Raw genomic sequence first — 19480 nt, 5'->3', positions numbered from 1 at the left:
GGACTGAGGCCAGCCACGGTACCGATTTCCGCCGACAGAGGGTAACAGAGAGAGAGAGAGAGACAAGGAGAGAGAGACAGGGTGCACTGCCATTCGACTGAGACCAGCCACTGTACCGATTTCCGCCGACAGAAGGAGTGACTTGCCAGGATCTCAACAGACCGTAACTACCGTCTATTTTTTACCGTACTCCTCTGGAGTGACCGTACAAAATTTAACCGTATTTACCGTCTATTTCAACCGTATTTTTCCTGGAGAGACCGTATTTCATCAGCCGCCCTCACACCGACCAGGCCGCCGGTTGACATCGACATTCATTATTACTTGTACATTTCTGTATATAATTCAATCCAGTAGGAATAAATAACTGAACGTTTATTTTGTTGCCAGTTATTTTTGCCAGTGAGAGACAGTTCCCAAAATCAGTTAGAACTAGATTTTCGTCAGAAGAGGTAGGTACTCTTTTTGAGCGATTAAAAACCGTCAGAAAGCAGAGACCAAGAAGACGCTACCACCCTAGTTTTCACTGCTACCCTTCTCCACTGATCATTCAAGTCTACCCGGGCTCTCTAATTTTTGGAGATTCTGTGAGAGACGTGGGGTTCCACTGATTGCCCCACTGGCGCCCGAGCAAAGGTAAGGAGCGTCCAGGGTGAGAGAAAAAGCCCATCACATCTGGCGCCCGAGCAGGGACTTCTGCTGTTCTGTGAGTAGTTCCTGTTACCGTAACCGTCCGTATCGTTTCTGAATTTTTTTTTCTTCTTTTCGAACCAAAATACTCTACACTGGCAAATTGGTAACCGTTCTTTATTTCTTGTATATATCCATATAGTACATATTGTGAATATTTCTTCCGAGTTTTTGGTGCCGTAAAAATGGATGTCAACCGACTGAAAAGCGACGAACTTACGTGGGAGTTAGAGGCACGAGGCTGTACTGTAGGACATACCGTTCAGGAGAAGAGAACTCAACTGAGAAGGGCTATCCATTCCGAAATTCCGTTAAGTCAAAGAGATGACATTGACCAGGCACAGGAAATTGGTGTTTGTGGTGCCAAGTTGTTCGACTTGATGGGAGAGATATGTGAGTTCGATTTTAATAATAGAGACAATGAGTTACAGCGCATAAGGAGCCGGCTATTGCACGTTCAAGGCCGACTGAGAAGTCTATCTCCGGAAGCTGTCAGTCTGCTTCACAAGAAAACCGAGCTGGAGCACTCCCTGAAGGTTGCTATGAGATTGCTGGAGAATACTCACTGGTTAGGTGGTATTCCAGGGAACCTGTCAGCCGGCACACCGTCGCTGATTGACCGGGAATTACCGGACTGCGCATCTAGACTTGGTCCAGGTTTGATTCCGTGTTCAACAACCGTTGGAGAGGCAGACTTGTTGAACTTGGGAGAAGAAGGTGACATATCCCGACCGACCACTCAGGATAACAGGCTGCAGCAAGACCGCCAAGAAGTTTGTAGGGTAATAACCGAACAAATTGAACGCACTATTTTGCAGAATCGACCTACGTACAACCGACCACCAACCGATGTCCTTCCATTTACCGTCGACCAACCGCTACCAACAGACCAAACCGATGATGACCATAGACCGTTGATAACATCCCCTGAGTCAAGGCGATTAGCGAGGGATTTTGCCGAATCAACAAGGAGAGTTTCATTTGCGTCATCTCATACCGTAACCGCTGGAGTGAGAGAAGTAGGTAGCGAAGTCTCAACGGCCAAGGAAATCGAACTGACGACCGAAGATCCGTCGACGAAACCGCCGAAAACTACCAATTATTCCGTTCCTACTGTTCCTGTTTGGAAATGGAGCCTGACATTTGATGGGTCGACCAGTGTGACCTCGTTCCTGGAAGAGGCTGAGTATCTTGCCGAGGCTAGAAAGGTGAGCCTCGAACAGTTATTCGAGTCCATCTACGAGTTGTTACGTAAGGATGCAAGAGACTGGTACATTCCCCGAAGAGGCACATTCAGCGACTGGACAGATTTCAAAGACCAACTCCGAGAGGCCTTTCTTCCTCCTGATTACGAGGAGATTCTACTAGAGGAGATCAAGAAACGCACTCAAGGAACCGATGAACGACTATTGTTGTATGTAACTCGAATGCAAAATCTGTTTCAGAAACTGACCGTAAAGCGACCGACCGAGGAAGAGCAGGTGAATATCATCAGACGACGTTTACTGCCAGAAATACAAACCGCCCTAGCCTTCCAAACGACTTCCACGATAGATGAACTGCTCCGGAAGGGAAAAGTTTTCGAATTGGTCAAATGGCAAACCGCTAACTATACTTCGCCACCGATACAAAAAGGTCTCATCAACGAACCGCATCTTACCTTCCGAAATCCCTCACCGAAGGTCCAACCGATCGGAATGCACCTCAGCACACTGTCCGAACCGTCCGATGAACCGAAACTTGTCCAAAACTCTACAGCACGTCAGAGACAAGATGAACCGAAAAATACCGTCCGACCGCCAACCAAAACCCAGTGCTGGAGATGTGGTGGTAAGGGCCATCTACGAGTACAGTGTACATCGAAACCGATACTTTTCTGCTCTCGATGTGGCAAGAAGGGTATAATGTCCAGAGATTGTCAGTGTTCGTTACCGAGGACCCCGGTTATTCCGAAGAAAAATTTTTCTGATAACCGTCCTATAATTACTGTTGTTATAGGAGACAAGGAGTTCCAGTCACTCTTGGACACCGGATCAACCAGGTCCTTCATCAGCAGTGAAGTGGCTGCTCACTGCAAGGCCGCTGGAATAAAACCGAATTATGTTAGGGACGTTACCACCACCGTCGCTAACGGAAGTTCTATCCCGATTAAGGAAATGTACACAGCACAAGTTCAGGTTGGATCCGAAAATATTGAGGCTACGTGGTTGTTAGTTTCAGATTTACCGATCAGTGTAGTACTGGGAATGGATGTACTGAGAGCACACGACTTCTCCATCAACCTCCGAACCGCCGAATGCTTTCTGAATGGCAGGTCTCTAAAGGACAAGCCCATGACTCAGGAAAAGCAGAATCAGAATCCGTTACCGTTACCGACCGAAGGAACCATATGCCTGACCGAGGACAATGTAAGTTGCTCATGGTACGGAGGAAATTGACAGGGGTAAAATCGAATCCTATAGCATTTCCCGACTACAGGATTGTGTCAGGAAAATTATACCGCCATTTTTGCGATTCCGATGATTTTACAGAGCCAGAATTGGAAAATCCCTGGAAGTTATGTGTTCCGAAAGATGACCGAAGAGAAGTCCTTCTCGAAAACCACGACCGACCGACCGCTGGACACTTGGGAATAGAAGAAACGAAATTTCGCATAGCCCGCAGCTACTATTGGCCAGGAATGTTCCGAGAAATTGCCCAATATGTCCGAAAATGTAGCAAGTGTCACCGATACAAGGTTCCACAGCAGAAACCGGCAAGAAATCACTCCTATGTGGTGGAAGAACCTTGTGAAAATGACAGATTCTCCAAATGGAAGGAATTTAGGCCCATGAGAACAGCTGTCCAAAGAGGTGTGTACCAGGCTTCCAAGGAAGATGGAGTGAATTCCCCAAATCAGGAGTCAATCGGAGATCCCAGAGCATTCTTGAACTTTGATAGGGAAATGCGTTCATCGAACGCCAAATTTTCTACCGAGATTGCTAACAAGGAGGGAGAAAATCACAACGAACCGAATACCGAACCGCAAGTTGCTTACCATTTAAATAACCGTAACCGATTTACCGAAACTTTTAAATTTGTCCGAACTAGATTAACACGAGCCTTCGTCCAGCAAAGTCACCATAACCTACGTCGTAGGGACTGGCGTCATAGGATTGGAGACCAAGTGTACCGAAGAGAGCATCCCTTGTCTTCTGCAGTGAAGGGAGTTGCCGCCAAGTTGGCTTCGAAATACTCCGGACCGTATACCGTTGTAGACGTAGTCTCTCTTGTGGTGTATGACATCAAGGATGGCAGTGGTAAGGTTGTCAGCCACGTCCACACAAAGGACCTGAAATCCCCTGGGATGGAAAGGTATATGCCGTTAAGAACCTGACCGAATAATTTTCCAATTTGAAAATCCGAGAAGGCTAAAAGTCTTCTTACCGAAATGGCGGATGCGCCAACCGACAGTTTTTAAATTACCGTTCGAATTCATCAGGTCATGAAATGACGCCGAGGTCAATAACCCCGCAGCTTTCACAGGCTGAGACCGACATTTAGAAATACCGCAGCGATACCCAAGGGGGGTTGAAAGAAAAATAAAACTTCGTTTTATTTTTTGCCGACCAAGGAGGGGGATGTGACGAGGCAGATTTTGCCCCGCCACGAAAACGAAATTTCTTCACCTATACTTGTATAATAAGACCCATCAACCGAAATATTTTCGAAGAAAACCGTTATGTTATCATAGGGGGTCTTTACCGATTGATATTATGTCATTGTTTTTCACCGACCAGTCCCATATTTGTAGCGGAGACCGTATATGTCCTTTGTTTTCAGAATTCCTATATTTTATAATTATTTCCGTTCAACCGTACATTTTCTGAGTCGAGAGCGGTCTTTCAACTTGTTCAGTTTTTTCCTTCTCTTCAGTTGTTTCTGTTTCTTTCCGAGCCGGCTGATTGACCGAACAATAGTGCTGCAAGTTTCCCAAGGAGAGGGGAGGTACTTCTTCGGCGCAGGGCGCTGAAGGTCAGGGGAAAATTAATTGAGATCGTGCTGTGGAGAAAAGTGCCGAAGGTTGAATTGGAAATTTTGATTATTACGTCAGGAAGACAAAAGTTTAAGGCAAGTCACTCGTAGTATTATTATTTCTTACGTAGTGCATACCTGAGGGCTATTTTCAGAGAGAGAGAGAGACAAGGAGAGAGAGACAGGGTGCACTGCCATTCGACTGAGACCAGCCACTGTACCGATTTCCGCCGACAGAAGGAGTGACTTGCCAGGATCTCAACAGACCGTAACTACCGTCTATTTTCTACCGTACTCCTCTGGAGTGACCGTACAAAATTTAACCGTATTCACCGTCTATTTCAACCGTATTTTTCCTGGAGAGACCGTATTTCATCAGCCGCCCTCACACCGACCAGGCCGCCGGTTGACATCGACATTCATTATTACTCGTACATTTCTGTATATAATTTAATCCAGTAGGAATAAAGAACTGAACGTTTATTTTGTTGCCAGTTATTTTTGCCAGTGAGAGACAGTTCCCTAAATCAGTTAGAACTAGATTTTCGTCAGAAGAGGTAGGTACTCTTTTTGAGCGATTAAAAACCGTCAGAAAGCAGAGACCAAGAAGACGCTACCACCCTAGTTTTCACTGCTACCCTTCTTCACTGATCATTCAAGTCTACCCGGGCTCTCTAATTTTTGGAGATTCTGTGAGAGACGTGGGGTTCCACTGATTGCCTCACTGGCGCCCGAGCAAAGTTAAGGAGCGTCCAGGGTGAGAGAAAAAGCCCATCACAAATCTACCAAGGAAACTCCATCCAGTATAATGTTCGGCGGAGAAATAAGGCTGCCTTGCGACTTTTGAATCGAAGTTATTCCAAGAAGTATGCAGCAAATTGGGAATTCACAAAACAAGGACTACACCACTTCACCCACAATCAGACGGCATGGTCGAACGAATGAATCGGACCATGGGAAAACATCTAGCCAAAGTAGTTTCTGATCACCAGCGGGATTGGGATGAATATTTACATCTATTCACCATGGCATATAGATCTTCGGTTCAAGAATCTACCAAGGAAACTCCAACCAGTATAATGTTCGGCCGAGAAATAAGACTGCCTTGCGACTTAGAGTTTGGATGTAACCCTGGAGAAGACGTAGCTGGGGAGGACTACGTTAGTAAATTAAGGAACAAGCTGGATTACATTCATGACAAGGTACGCAATCAAATGCAGCAAGCAAGTGACCGAATGAAAATGCGCTACGACATCAAGGCTATTGAAGGTGGATTCACCACTGGAGATCTGGTGTGGCTACATAATCCACAAAGGAGGAAAGGTTTTTCACCAAAGCTGCAGAGACAGTGGGAGGGACCGTATGAAATAATCAAGAGGATAAACGATGTAGTTTACCGGATAAGGAAGATCCCCAGAGGAAAACCAAAGGTTGTCCATTTCAACCGATTAGCCCCGTACGTGCAGGACAAAGAAGAAGTACGTCTTGTGGAAGCCCCGATGCAAGGTAGCAGCGATTACCAGAAGTTTATGGATTGTTATGGTGAGACACGCGTTGCACGGTTCGGCGTTACAGAGGAAGTACATCAAGATCTCTTTACCGTGTCTGAGGAATACTCTGTCGCTCATTGCGTAGCGGAGGACCTTCGTATGAGCAAAGGAATAGCAAGAGTATTCAGAAATAAATTTGGACGTCAGGAACAACTATTGCGACAGCAGCCAAGAATCGGAAAAGTTTTGAAATTGAAGGCTGAAGGTCGGTTCATTTATTACGTAGTCACAAAGCAACATTCTTATCAGAAGCCAACCTATCAGAATCTATCGACGGCACTGCATAGCTTGAAAGAAGACCTTCAACGCTTTGGGGTTAGGAAATTAGCTGTTCCCAAGCTCGGTTGTGGATTGGACCAGCTACATTGGCGAGTTTTGCGAAGCATGCTGGAGATGGTATTTCAGGGGACTGGTATACGGATCCTGGTGTGCAGTTTCAACCCAAAGCAGGCCAGGGAGCCTGGAAAAACTGTGGAGTGCTACTTCCATCAGAATGGCTACTGTAGGAATGGTGATGAGTGCAAGTTTCGCCACGGTCCTCGGAGGAATTCACTAAATCTGTTCTGGGACAGAACAGGCTTAAGGAGGGGACAGTGTAACCAGTCCGGCTCTTGCGGTCGGACCTTTCGAGAACCAGAGCGGTCGAGAGCTTCCAGAATAACCGCGAAGGTACCTGAATGTTTCCGGCGCCTATATAAGCCCAGCGGAGGAGCAGGTAGGCAAGTACAAGTACAAGTACAGTTACAGTGCAAGCGTCTAGTGGAAATAAACAAGAGTGGAAATAAATAGTAGTGTAATAGTTAGTTTCGCCATAGCTGTGTCGATAATTGCTGACATGAGTATGCCCGTAAGAGGTGTTGGAATAAGATTCAGATTTGATGGAGGCCTTTTTAACCTGAAGCGCCTCAGAGCAAAAACCAGTACAAAGTTTATCACTGAACTTCAATATGCAGACGACTGTTCACTTATCGCTAGCAGCTCGGAGGATCTACAGATAATGTTGGACACCTAGAAACATATATACGAAGCTTTAGGCCTTAGACTCAATATCGACAAAACCAAAATCCTGGTAAGTCCGCCAGAAAGCCTTCAAACAGCTTTCAGTCTGGAGAATGAAACTCTGGAACAGGTCGAGCAGTTCAAATACTTGGGAAGCTTCATAAATACTAGGGTTAACTTTCACACGGAAATACACAACCGTATCAATTCGGCATCACGGGCATTCTGGAAGCTAAAGGAGAGAGTGTTTCAAAATCACGACCTCAATCTGAAGACCAAGACAGCTGTTTACAAAGCAGTGGTCCTCCCAACGCTCCTCTACGGAAGCGAAAGCTGGACGCCCTACAGGCGACATATTAAACAGCTCGAACAAACGCAACAACGTCATCTAAGACAGATAATGCACATCAGATGGTTCCACAAAGTTTCGAATGCAGAAGTCTTGCAACGCGCGAGTTGTACAACAATTGAGACTCAAGTAACGAGGGCCCGACTCAGATGGAGCGGCCACATTCTGAGGATGCAAGACACAAGACTGCCCAAAATAGCTCTATATGGCGAATTCACTGAGGGAACCCGGAAACCAGGAGGCCAGTACAAGCGGTTTAAGGATACACTACATCAATCCATAAAATCAGTTAATGCCAATCATAACTGGGAACAACTAGCGTTAGACAGGTCACAGTGGAGGTCTTTGGTACACAGTTATAATGGAGACTCGAGAAGGATACAGCGGCGGCCAGATCTGGTTGGTGACTATCCATGCCCGGAGTGTGGTAGGATATGTAGGTCACGATTGGGTCTCTACAGTCACAGGAGAGTACACAGTCGCAATTAGCCCTGAAAAATTATAAGTCTGTTCGCACCTTTTTTTTCCTTTTTTTTTCCTTTCTTTTTCTTTTCTTTTTGTTTTTCCCTTTTTTCGTCTTTTTGTAGATTCATTCCCGGCAACGGGATACAGCAATGAAATGAAATGAAATAAACCGTTCATCTCTTGGTCGGTTTTCTTCTCGCACACTATCGTGCTGGGATTTATGTGTTTATCCTCTATTGGATTAACACTTTATTGAAATTTTCAATAAGTTTCTGTTGTTATTTTCATTTCTTTTTAATTGATCTCTTGGTCTCCTTCGGTAAATTCGCATTCTCCTTTTGTCTTCCTCTGGGTCGTAGTCCACTAGTCTCCTGAGTTCTTGATTCGGATGGTTTTTCGCTGTTTCGAATAATTTCTCTGCTTTTCTGTTCATGAATTCCGTTATGGTTTCCCATTTCAGGTCCTTATAAACCAAGGTGCATCTATTGCACATCGTAGCAGCTTGTTTTCAGTGGCCTGAATTCTTTTGATATGGCTCTTTGCCGCGAAACCCCAGGCAACTGATCCATAAGTCAGTTGAGGCCTAGCAAAGGCTTTGATAACCTTCAATTCTGTCTTTTTCGATATGTGGCTTCTTCTTCCTATCAGAGGATAGAGTCTATTCATCGCTGCTTTCGTTTTGTCGATTGCTTGTTTGATATGACCTTTCCAGGTAAGTCCTTTGTCTAGCGTTATTCCTAAATATTTGGCTTCATTTTTCCAGTCGATTTCTTCGCCGTCAACATCCAGTTTTGTTGTGGGTCGCAGTCTTCTCTTCTGTAGTAATATTGCTTGGCTCTTTTGTCCATTGAGCTTGATTTTCCACTTTATGCACCAGTCATTTGTTTCGTCAATCGTCTCTTGTAGAACTCGTTCTATCACTTCTGGGTTGCGGTGTCGAGTTGCTATGCCTGTGTCGTCAGCATATAACGTTAGCATGGTTCTTGGATTTTTCGGAATATCGTGGATGTAATGTTGTACAGAAGTGGCCCAAGTACTGATCCTTGGGGTACTCCAGCCTCTATATCTCTTGTTGAGGAGCAGTCTTCTCCCACTTTTACGTAAAATCTTCTATTTTTGAGATAATTCCTGATCAACTTGCATATTTTGATCGAATATCCAGCACATCTCATCTTATATATTAATCCTTCATGCCATACTCTGTCGAATGCTCTGGCGACGTCTAGTGAAATAAGACCTGTAGCTTGTTTATTTTGGAATCCCTCTCTTATGTACTCTGTGAGCCTTAATAATTGTTGTTCTGTTGAATGCTCTCTTCTGAATCCGAACTGTTCTGGTGGTATTAGTTCCAGCTTTTCGGTTTCCTCATTTAGCCTCGTGGCGATAATTCTTTCTACTACTTTTCCTAACGCCGACAATAGACTTATCGGTCTGTAGTTTTGTGGAAAATTCTTCTCTTTGAATGGTTTATTGAATTCTATGACTTCTGCTGTTTTCCATTTTTCTGGGTAGTGTTCTGTGCTCATAATTCCATTCGCGATATTTGTTAGAGCGGCTATACCTTCTCTAGGAAATTTCTTTAACATACCATTCGTTAGTTTATCGCTTCCGGGAGCTTTCCTCTTCTTCAAACTTCTAATTATTTCCCTGATTTCATTTGGCGATGTTGGTTTGTCTATTTCAGCAGTCGCTGGTAATTCATCCATTTCTTCATCATTTTCTTCAACCAGTTCTTCCAAATCTTCATTATCGTCGTCTATCCTGTAATTTATTCTCGATTCTTGTTCGATCGAGTCCGCCAATGCATATGCCTTATCAGTATTGGTATAAGCCATTCCCCTTTCTCCGTGTAGGGGTGGAATTTTAGTCTTTTCTCCTCGTAGGCTTTTTTGCATTCTCCATGCGGAATGATCGATTGTATTCAGTTCTTGAACCCTTTTGTTCCATCTGCTTGTTCTTAGATCTTTCAGGGCATTTTTCAGAGCTTGGCTATGTCGGTTGAGGTTCCTTCTATTTAGATCATTTTTGTTCATCCTATATATTCTTCTGAGTCTTCGATTTTCTTGTATAAGATCTTTTACTTCTTTAGGCGTATCGCCATGCGGATGACTTGGTGCTCTTCACTCTTCTTGTGCTTTTTTCGTAAGCTTTCAATATAATCTCTTCCAGTTTATCAACCGCACATTCCAGATCGTCTGGAGTGCTTATTGTTGGAATTTCTGTTATTTCCGATTGGTATATTCTCTTATTTCCAGCAGTTTTCCTCTTGGTTCTTCTCCAATTGTCAATTCCACGGGATTGTGGTTTGAGGTTCCATCTTCCAAAGTTTCAATCGAGAATTCTTGAGTTATATTTTTCAATATCGCGATATCTATTACATCTGGTATTCCTCTTCCAAAAGCAAGATATGTCGGTAGCTCTGGTCCAATAACTATGGCATTTTGTTCTTCGGCGAAATCCTTGAGTTTTTTGCCATTTCTATTCTCTGTTATGATGTTCCATAATGGGGATTTACAGTTGAAATCTCCGATGGAGATTTTTGGGTTTGATCCTTCCAACATGTTGTTTATCTCTTCTTCCAATAGATTGTTTTGTGGTGGCTTATACGCCGAGGTTATTTCGACTCTTTGCCGATTTAATTCGGCAACAATCGTCACTTTTTCTGTTTTTCCTTGTGTTTCGTCGGATCTACTTTTAAAGTAGTGTTTCAGATCTGTTCTCACCAATATTGCTACTCCTCCTCCGGTGTTTGTAATTCTGTGACATCTATATGTTTCATAATTCATGAAATTCAGTCTTCTGTTCCGGTTTATTCTTGTTTCCTGTAGGGCTATAATATCAGGTTGTCTTTCTGATATTATTTGTTCTATCTCGGCTATCCGAGTGTTGATCCCGTTTATGTTCCACGAGATTATCTTGAGGGATTTCTTCCTAATATCCGTAAGGTCCATTTATTCAGTTTACGGTCTTCCACAAGGATCAGTTTTAGCACCTCTTCTTTTCAATTTATATCTGTGTAATATCCCTACGACTTCTTCTGAGAAATTTATTTACGCTGATGATATTGCCCTCGCTTTCCGTCATTCTGATTTTAGATGTATAGAAAATAATTTATCTACGGATTTAGAAATTTTGAGGAATTACTTTTTCGAGTGACGTTTGCGTCCTTACCCAAATAAAATCGAGGTTTCGTGTTTCCATTTGAATAATCATCAAAAATATAGAAAATTGAGTGTAGTTTTCGGTAATTCTTTTTTGGAACATAACTTCAATCCGAAATATCTAGGAGTTAAGCTGGATTCCCAGCCCATTTGGAAAGTTTGCGTCTAAAGTTAAAAACCAGGAATAATATTCTTCATAAACTAGCTGGCACTTCATGGGGTGCTGATGCAGCCACTCTTCGAACGGCAGCCCTAGCTTTGGTTTTTTCGGTTGCTGAATATTGTTGCCCCGTTTGGATTAATAGTGCTCATGTGCAGAAAATTGATGCACAACTGAATCTTTCCATGAGAACCATAACTGGAACTATTAGATCTTCACCTATTCAATGGTTACCAGTTCTTTCAAACATTTTACCGCCTCATATTCGTAGACAGACTGCGGTTATGAATTCCTGGAAAAAATTCCAATCCTATCCAGACTCGTTCCCAATTCTATCCTATATTCCCGAAAATACCATTCCGAGACTGAAGTCGCGTGAACCTTTATGGTCCAACTCTTTTCTTAATTCGAATATAAGGGACAAAGACCTTTGGCAGTCTGAATGGAATAAGTGCACTATTTTCAAAAAAGAATTAGTAACTGATCCTTCGAATAGAGTTCCTGGTTTTGATCTACCCAGGAAAATATGGTGTATTCTGAATCGTATAAGAACAGGTCACGGACGTTGCAATAGCATGCTTTTCAGGTGGAATTCAGTTGAAAGCCCTAGTTGTGAATGCGGGGAACCAGAAGAAACCATAAATCATCTAGTTAATCATTGTCCAATTTATAAATTTCAGGATGGTTTTAGAGCTATACATGCAGTTTCCGAATCTTTTTTGAATTGGGTTGTCAATTTTAGGTCAATCTGACATATTGAATCTAATTTTATTATTTTACGTTTTTCTGCTTTTGTTTTCTCTTTATTTCAGATAAAAGTTTCTGGTATCTTGGAGAAGACTTTCTGGATTTTCCTTTTTGTTGGAGAAAGAATCAATTTTTGCAGTGCGAGATGCCCTTCAATATGGAATATTTCAGCTTATTTCGTGAACAATTACAATCCACTACACTCACGGGGAGAAAGGGTTTTTTTACTGAGGTTTTTCCCTAAGCTCTTGTATCATACACCAATTTGTATGGCACCCCGTTACGCTAACCTCTGCTAAAACTGTATCTCATACACATGCTATAATTATTGTTTGCTGTTCAAGATTGTAATGCTCTATATCAAGAGAATATATATATATATATATATATATATATATATATATATATATATATATATATATATATATATATATATATATATATATATATATATATATTCTCTTGATATAGAGCATTACAATCTTGAACAGCAAACAATAATTATAGCATGTGTATGAGATACAGTTTTAGCAGAGGTTAGCGTAACGGGGTTATATATATATTATATATATATGTATATATATATATATATGTTATATATATATATATATATATATATATATCAGCGTCAAGGTATGCTTGCAGTATCCCAATTTTTTTCCTGATCTCATTGATTTTTCTTTCCATGGTGGAAGCACCATATATATATATATATATATATATATATATATACGAGAAAAACCCCCCTGGGAGGAAAGACTTCAAAAAAAAATAACGGCACTCAGGAAAGAAATAGGGATTCTTCACAATTATTCCACCGAGGACAAACCCAGCAGAAAAGTAGTAAGGAGAGTTCAAAATTATGCTAATAAGATCGGCCTGAAGAGAAACGACCCGCAATATAATCAAAAAATAAAAATCTACTCGGAAACTCTGAAGCAGAAGATAGCTGCACTAGGCAGCAGACTGAGGAGATACAACAAAAGAGCTCAAAGATACCGTCAGAATAACCTTTTTCTACAGAATCAGAGGAAATTTTTCAGACAACTAGAAGACGAAAAAGACGAAAAATCTACCACCCCCGCACAAGAAAAGATGGTAGAATACTGGTCGAGTATTTGGTCACAAGACGCTCAACACAATAATACAGCTCCATGGATTACACCCGAAAAATTAAGACTGCAGAGTGTGACGGCGATGGAAAATGTCGTCGTCACCGTGGAGGATATAAAAGCTACGGTTAAAAGGTTGAGGAACTGGTCGTCCCCTGGCATCGACGGGATACACAATTATTGGTGGAAACATCTCACATCAACACACGCGGCGCTGGCTCGGCTCCTCCAGTGTGCACTCAGGAACCCTAGTAGCGTCCCTGAGTATTTTACTCAGGGAATTACATACATGGTCCCCAAAAAAGGAGATCTATCGCAACCCAATAATTACAGACCGATCACATGCCTGCCATCTATATACAAAATTCTAACCTCCACAATATCTTGTAAAATCAACCAGTACCTGAAGAAGAACAACATAATGGCATGGGAACAGAACGGATGTAAGCGAAAGGGACGAGGAAGCAAAGAGCTCTTAGTGATAGATAAAGAACTGACTAAACAGGCAAAAAAACGAAAAAAAAATATATCAATAGCTTGGATAGATTATGAAAAGGCCTACGATTCTGTTCCCCACTCGTGGTTGGTCGAAGCACTTAAAATATACAAAATTGATGATCAGGTTATAAAGCTGCTTGAGTTCCTTATGACGTCCTGGCGAACGAAGATCTATATGAGAGGCAGCAAAACAGAGGAAATAAAGATAAAAAGAGGAATATTCCAGGGTGACAGTCTTAGTCCACTCTGGTTTTGTTTGGCCATGAACATCCTCAGTGCCATGCTGAACAGGTCTGCATATGGATATACCATCAGCACGCAGGTTACCATCACACATTTATTCTACATGGATGACTTGAAACTGTTTGCTAGAGGGCGCAAACAACTGGAAGGACTGCTGGAGCTGGTCAGAAGGTTTAGTGAGGACGTCGGGATGTCGCTGGGACTGGGGAAGTGTGCAACGGTCAATGTCAGCAGGGGAAGGATGACAGAGGAGGAGAATATCAGACTGGTGGATGGAAGGGAGATAACTGAAATAGGAACGGAAGATGGATACAGGTACCTGGGTATAGTGCAAACCTATGAGATAAAACATCAAGAAAATAAGGAAATTGTCGAGAAAGAACTGTTCAGGAGGATGCACAAAATACTCAAAACACAATTGTCATCCAAAAATAAAATAGAGGCCATAAACATTTGGGCCCTTCCATCATTCACATACACCGCTGGAGTAATCAATTGGTCGCGGACAGACCTACAGCGGATTGACCAACGCATGCGTGCTACCCTCACCAAGTATGGAATATTACACCCAAACTCGGCAATAGAAAGAGTTCATTTGCCACGCAAAGAGGGTGGACGAGGTCTGGGCAGCATAGAGGAGACATGCAGGAAGGAGAACGAGAGTGTCTCCAATTTCTTCGAGAAGAACAATCACTTGCCTGTCCACAAATGGGTAGTGGATCAAACGAGTGCTGCCTCATCATCTCACCAGGGAACTTCAGAAATGGAGGAAGAAGTGGACTATCTGGAGAATCTTCGAAGAAGGTGGCAAACGAAAGCACTACATGGGAATTTCTATTCCAGCCTACATCAGAATGAGGTTGACCTCGAGAGCACTAACATGTACTTAATGAAGGGGTATCTTTATCCACAAACGGAAGGAACTCTGTTTGCGATCCAGGACCAGGTGGTACCAACAAGGAATTATAGCAAATTCATCTTGAAACAGCAACTAAATAACACCAAGTGTAGGCTGTGCGACTGCGTTGAGGAGACAGTGCAGCATCTCTCCTCAGGATGCTCGGCAATTGCGGATACAAAATATATGTCCAGGCATAATAACATGGGTAAGGTGGTCCACCAGATGTTATGTCTTGGAGAGCGGCTCCTACAGAATTTTACACCTTATCACGCTTATACACCCCAAACACTGCTGGAGAACGAGCACACAAAGGTGTACTGGGATTTCGCAGTGCTTACAGACCAAGGGGTGGAGCATAATAGACCTGACATGATTGTATGGTACAAGACGGAAAAAACTGCCGTGCTCATCGACTTCTCGATACCGATGGATCAGAATTTGGCTAAGGCATATCAAGGAAAAATCAGAAAATATGAGCCATTAGCAAGACAAATTAGGGACATAGGGAAGTTAAAACGTGTCGATATAGTTCCGCTCATCATCAGTTGCAACGGTCTGGTACATAAGAAGACTACGGAACACCTCAAAGAAATGAAACTTCCACCTAACACCCTTATATGGATGCAGAAGGCGGTACTGCTGGGAACTGTCAACATAGTCCGCAGTGTTCTTTATCCACATTAGCTATACTGGACAACTCTTGGTGTTCTGACACCCGAGTTGTACGGTTAACCACCACGAAAGTGTGAAGGCGGAAAAAAAAAAAAAAAAAAATATATATATATATATATATATATATATATATATATATATATATATATATATATATATATATATATATATATATATATATATATATATATATATATATATATATATGGTGCTCCCACCATGGAAAGAAAAATCAATGAGATCAGGAAAAAAATTGGGATACTGCAAGCTTACCTTGACGCTGAGACTCCTCCTCCGAGATTACGGAAACTAACTTACCGTATAGCGGTGAAATTCAAAAACCAGAGTGGACTAAGACTGTCACCCTGGAATATTCCTCTTTTTATCTTTATTTCCTCCGTTTTGCTGCCTCTCATATAGATCTTCGTTCGCCAGGACGTCATAAGGAACTCAAGCAGCTTTATAACCTGGTCATCAATTTTGTATATTTTAAGTGCTTCGACCAACCACGAGTGGGGAACAGAATCGTAGGCCTTTTCATAATCTATCCAAGCTATTGATATATTTTTTTTCCGTTTTTTTGCCTGTTTAGTCAGTTCTTTATCTATCACTAAGAGCTCTTTGCTTCCTCGTCCCTTTCGCTTACATCCGTTCTGTTCCCATGCCATTATGTTGTTCTTCTTCAGGTACTGGTTGATTTTACAAGATATTGTGGAGGTTAGAATTTTGTATATAGATGGCAGGCATGTGATCGGTCTGTAATTATTGGGTTGCGATAGATCTCCTTTTTTGGGGACCATGTATGTAATTCCCTGAGTAAAGTACTCAGGGACGCTACTAGGGTTCCTGAGTGCACACTGAAGGAGCCGAGCCAGCGCCGCGTGTGTTGATGTGAGATGTTTCCACCAATAATTATGTATCCCGTCGATGCCAGGGGACGACCAGTTCCTCAACCTTTTAACCGTAGCTTTTATGTCCTCCACGGTGACGACGACATTTTCCATCGCCGTCAAACTCTGTAGTCTTAATTTTTCGGATGTAATCCATGGAGCTGTATTATTGTGTTGAGCGTCTTGTGACCAAATACTCGACCAGTATTCTACCATCTTTTCTTGTGCGGGGGTGGTTGATTTTTCGTCTTTTTCGTCTTCTAGTTGTCTGAAAAATTTCCTCTGATTCTGTAGAAAAAGGTTATTCTGACGGTATCTTTGAGCTCTTTTGTTGTATCTCCTCAGTCTGCTGCCTAGTGCAGCTATCTTCTGCTTCGGAGTTTCCGAGTAGATTTTTATTTTTTGATTATATTGCGGGTCATTTCTCTTCAGGCCGATTTTATTAGCATAATTTTGAACTCTCCTTACTACTTTTCTGCTGGGTTTGTCCTCGGTGGAATAATTGTGAAGAATCCCTATTTCTTTCCTGAGTGCCGTTACTTTTTTTTCAAGTCTTTCCTCCCAGGGGGGTTTTTGTCGCTGCTGTTTTATCAGTTCCGGTTCCTTGTTGGATGTTTCAAGAATGGTGTTGATCGCAGTAGCAGCACTGTACACCATGTGACACAGCTCATCAAAATCCATTGACCCATCAATCGCCATCCCTACTGCAACGTCAACTGCTTTTACGGTATCCAACACGTCTCGACTACACCGCACTCGGTGAATACCTCAGCTTTGAGGTAAGTTAGTGATTCCTTCTTGTCTATATTACTGTTTTGTAAATTTCCAGGGTACCGTCCATGGAGGGCTTTACTGTGCCATTTCTGAGTGAGCTGTTCGAGTGTCACGTCTCTTGAATCTTCTTCGCCTCCTAGATTTAGTGGGCTGAAGTTGTCGTCTTCCCTGCATACGGATTGGATAAATGGTGAGTGTTTGGACCTAAAATATTGTCGCAATTTATTTACCATCTTATTATGCGCGATTTCAACATTTTGTAATCCTCGACCTCCTTCCTGCCTTGGTAGGTATAATCTGTTGGATGAGGCATGTGGGTGATGAATACCATGCCTGGTGAGAAGTGCTCGGGTTTTAATGTCGAGATCTTTCAACTCTGAGGCTGTCCAGCCAACTACTCCAAAAGAGTAGGAGACACAAGGAAGGGCCCATATATTAATTGAAGTGAACATGGCTTTTGAACTGAGTTTTGACTGGAGTATTTTCTTAAGCCTGCAAAAATATTTCTCACGGAAGATGTTCTTCATTTCCTTTGTTTTGATGTCTAAGGCCTGTTGCACACCCAAATATTTATATTGCTCTTGAGCGCTCAGTCCCGGTATTTTTACGTCATCCGTTACCAGCATACACTCACCCTCCTGTATTCGCCCTCTCCTTACATGCACCACCGCACACTTATCCAGGTTCATTTGCATACCGATAGTTTTGGTGAAGGATGCAACAATTTTCAATAGTTTCTCCAGCTGCTCTTTGTTGGCAGCGTACAATTTCAGGTCGTCTATATACATTTGATGACTTATTTTGATATTTCTTATTTTGTCTACAATGTATCCGTATTGTTGTCTCGAGATAAGCCAGCTCAGAAAATTCATTGCCAAACAGAACCACAGAGGACTGAGTGTGTCTCCCTGGAAAATTCCTGTTTTGATATTGATTGTGTCTGTTGTGTAGTGTCCATCTTTTGTGTTCAAGACCAGATTGGTGCGCCAGGATCGCATCAGGTACTCCAGAAGATCCGTAATCGGTTTCGATATGCCGTAAAGTTTCAGCACTTTTATAAGCCATGTGTGTGGTACCGAGTCGAATGCTTTGCGGTAATCCACCCATGCAACCGATATACTTCTCTGTTTCTTTTTCACTTGCCTGGTGATGATATAATCTATGATCAACAGCTCCTTAGATCCCCTTGTGTTTCCTCGAACTCCATTTTGTTCGCGAGCTAATATATTGTTGTTGTTAACATGTTTCCAGATGTAGTGTGTCAGTACAGCAGTCAGTATTTTGTAGAGTGTCGGCAGGCAGGTGATAGGCCTGTACTTGCTGGGATCGGTTGTATTTTTATCCTTAGGAAGCATGATCGTGGTTCCAAGTGTGAGAAACTCTGGTATTTTGGTTGGATCTTTCAAGGCCTCACGAAATCTGTCAGCCAAATGCCTGTGCGTTGCTGTGAAATATTTCCACCAGTAATTGTGTATTTTGTCTACACCTGGGGCTGACCAGTTGCTTGTTCTTTTCAAGACTGCACTTATGTTATCTTCTGATATATTAACATCTTCCATGTGATACTTGGATGATTCCTCTTCAGCTTCCCGAATCCACTGAGCCTGATTATCATATGTTTTCTCTTCCTCCCATATTCCCTTCCAAAAAGCATGCATATTTTCCTTTGTCGGAGGTTTCCCCTGCAGCACGGGTTCCGTTTCAAGATTTCTGAAAAATTGCTGCTGATTTCTATGATACAGTTTGTTGTTTTTATATCTTTTTACTCTTTCATTGTAGCGCTTGATGCGGTTGCCTAATATTTTTATTTTCTGTTTCAGCTTATCATTCAAGATGGTCAATTGTTGTTTGAAGGGTTCGTTCCGGGATTTTAGCTTGAATTTCACCGCTATACGGTAAGTTAGTTTCCGTAATCTCGGAGGAGGAGTCTCAGCGTCAAGGTAAGCTTGCAGTATCCCAATTTTTTTCCTGATCTCATTGATTTTTCTTTCCATGGTGGGAGCACCATATATATATATATATATATATATATATATATATATATATATATATATATATATATATATATATATATATATATATATATATATATATATATATATATATATATATATATATATATATATGGTGCTCCCACCATGGAAAGAAAAATCAATGAGATCAGGAAAAAAATTGGGATACTGCAAGCTTACCTTGACGCTGAGACTCCTCCTCCGAGATTACGGAAACTAACTTACCGTATAGCGGTGAAATTC

The 19480-nt window shown here is 42.1% G+C and overlaps 2 protein-coding genes across 2 annotated transcripts; both read left to right on the top strand.

The window, feature by feature from the left end:
- Nucleotides 1-1232: 1232 nt before the first annotated feature.
- Nucleotides 1233-3609, top strand: LOC123310255. The gene is made up of 3 exons (XM_044893724.1): nt 1233-1898; nt 2136-3098; nt 3222-3609. The coding sequence occupies exons 1-3, from the start codon at nt 1233-1235 to the stop codon at nt 3324-3326; spliced, it is 1734 nt and encodes a 577-aa protein (XP_044749659.1). The 3' UTR covers nt 3327-3609.
- LOC123310254 lies at nt 3521-15573 on the top strand. Its single transcript, XM_044893723.1, has 3 exons — nt 3521-3714; nt 3781-4044; nt 12921-15573. Exons 1-3 carry the CDS (start codon nt 3521-3523, stop codon nt 15571-15573), a joined length of 3111 nt encoding a protein of 1036 aa, XP_044749658.1.
- Nucleotides 15574-19480: the final 3907 nt, after the last annotated feature.

The sequence above is a fragment of the Coccinella septempunctata genome, chromosome 3 (genome assembly GCF_907165205.1).
Source record: "Coccinella septempunctata chromosome 3, icCocSept1.1, whole genome shotgun sequence".
Taxonomy (NCBI): Eukaryota; Metazoa; Arthropoda; class Insecta; order Coleoptera; family Coccinellidae; genus Coccinella; species Coccinella septempunctata.
Note: the sequence above shows the minus strand (reverse complement) of the source record. Positions and strands in the feature narration are given on the sequence as shown.

Excerpts from the sequence above, each read along its gene's own strand:
- LOC123310254 (XM_044893723.1), top strand. The coding sequence starts at position 3,521 with ATGAGAACAGCTGTCCAAAGAGGTGTGTACCAGGCTTCCAAGGAAGAT. Across the intron at positions 3,715-3,780 it reads AACGAACCGAATACCGAACC|ATTAACACGAGCCTTCGTCC; the intron begins GCAAGTTGCTTA and ends TGTCCGAACTAG. Across the intron at positions 4,045-12,920 it reads AAATCCCCTGGGATGGAAAG|GAAAGAAATAGGGATTCTTC; the intron begins GTATATGCCGTT and ends AACGGCACTCAG.
- LOC123310255 (XM_044893724.1), top strand. The coding sequence starts at position 1,233 with ATGAGATTGCTGGAGAATACTCACTGGTTAGGTGGTATTCCAGGGAAC. Across the intron at positions 1,899-2,135 it reads ATCTTGCCGAGGCTAGAAAG|AAACTGACCGTAAAGCGACC; the intron begins GTGAGCCTCGAA and ends AATCTGTTTCAG. Across the intron at positions 3,099-3,221 it reads TATGCCTGACCGAGGACAAT|AGCCAGAATTGGAAAATCCC; the intron begins GTAAGTTGCTCA and ends ATGATTTTACAG.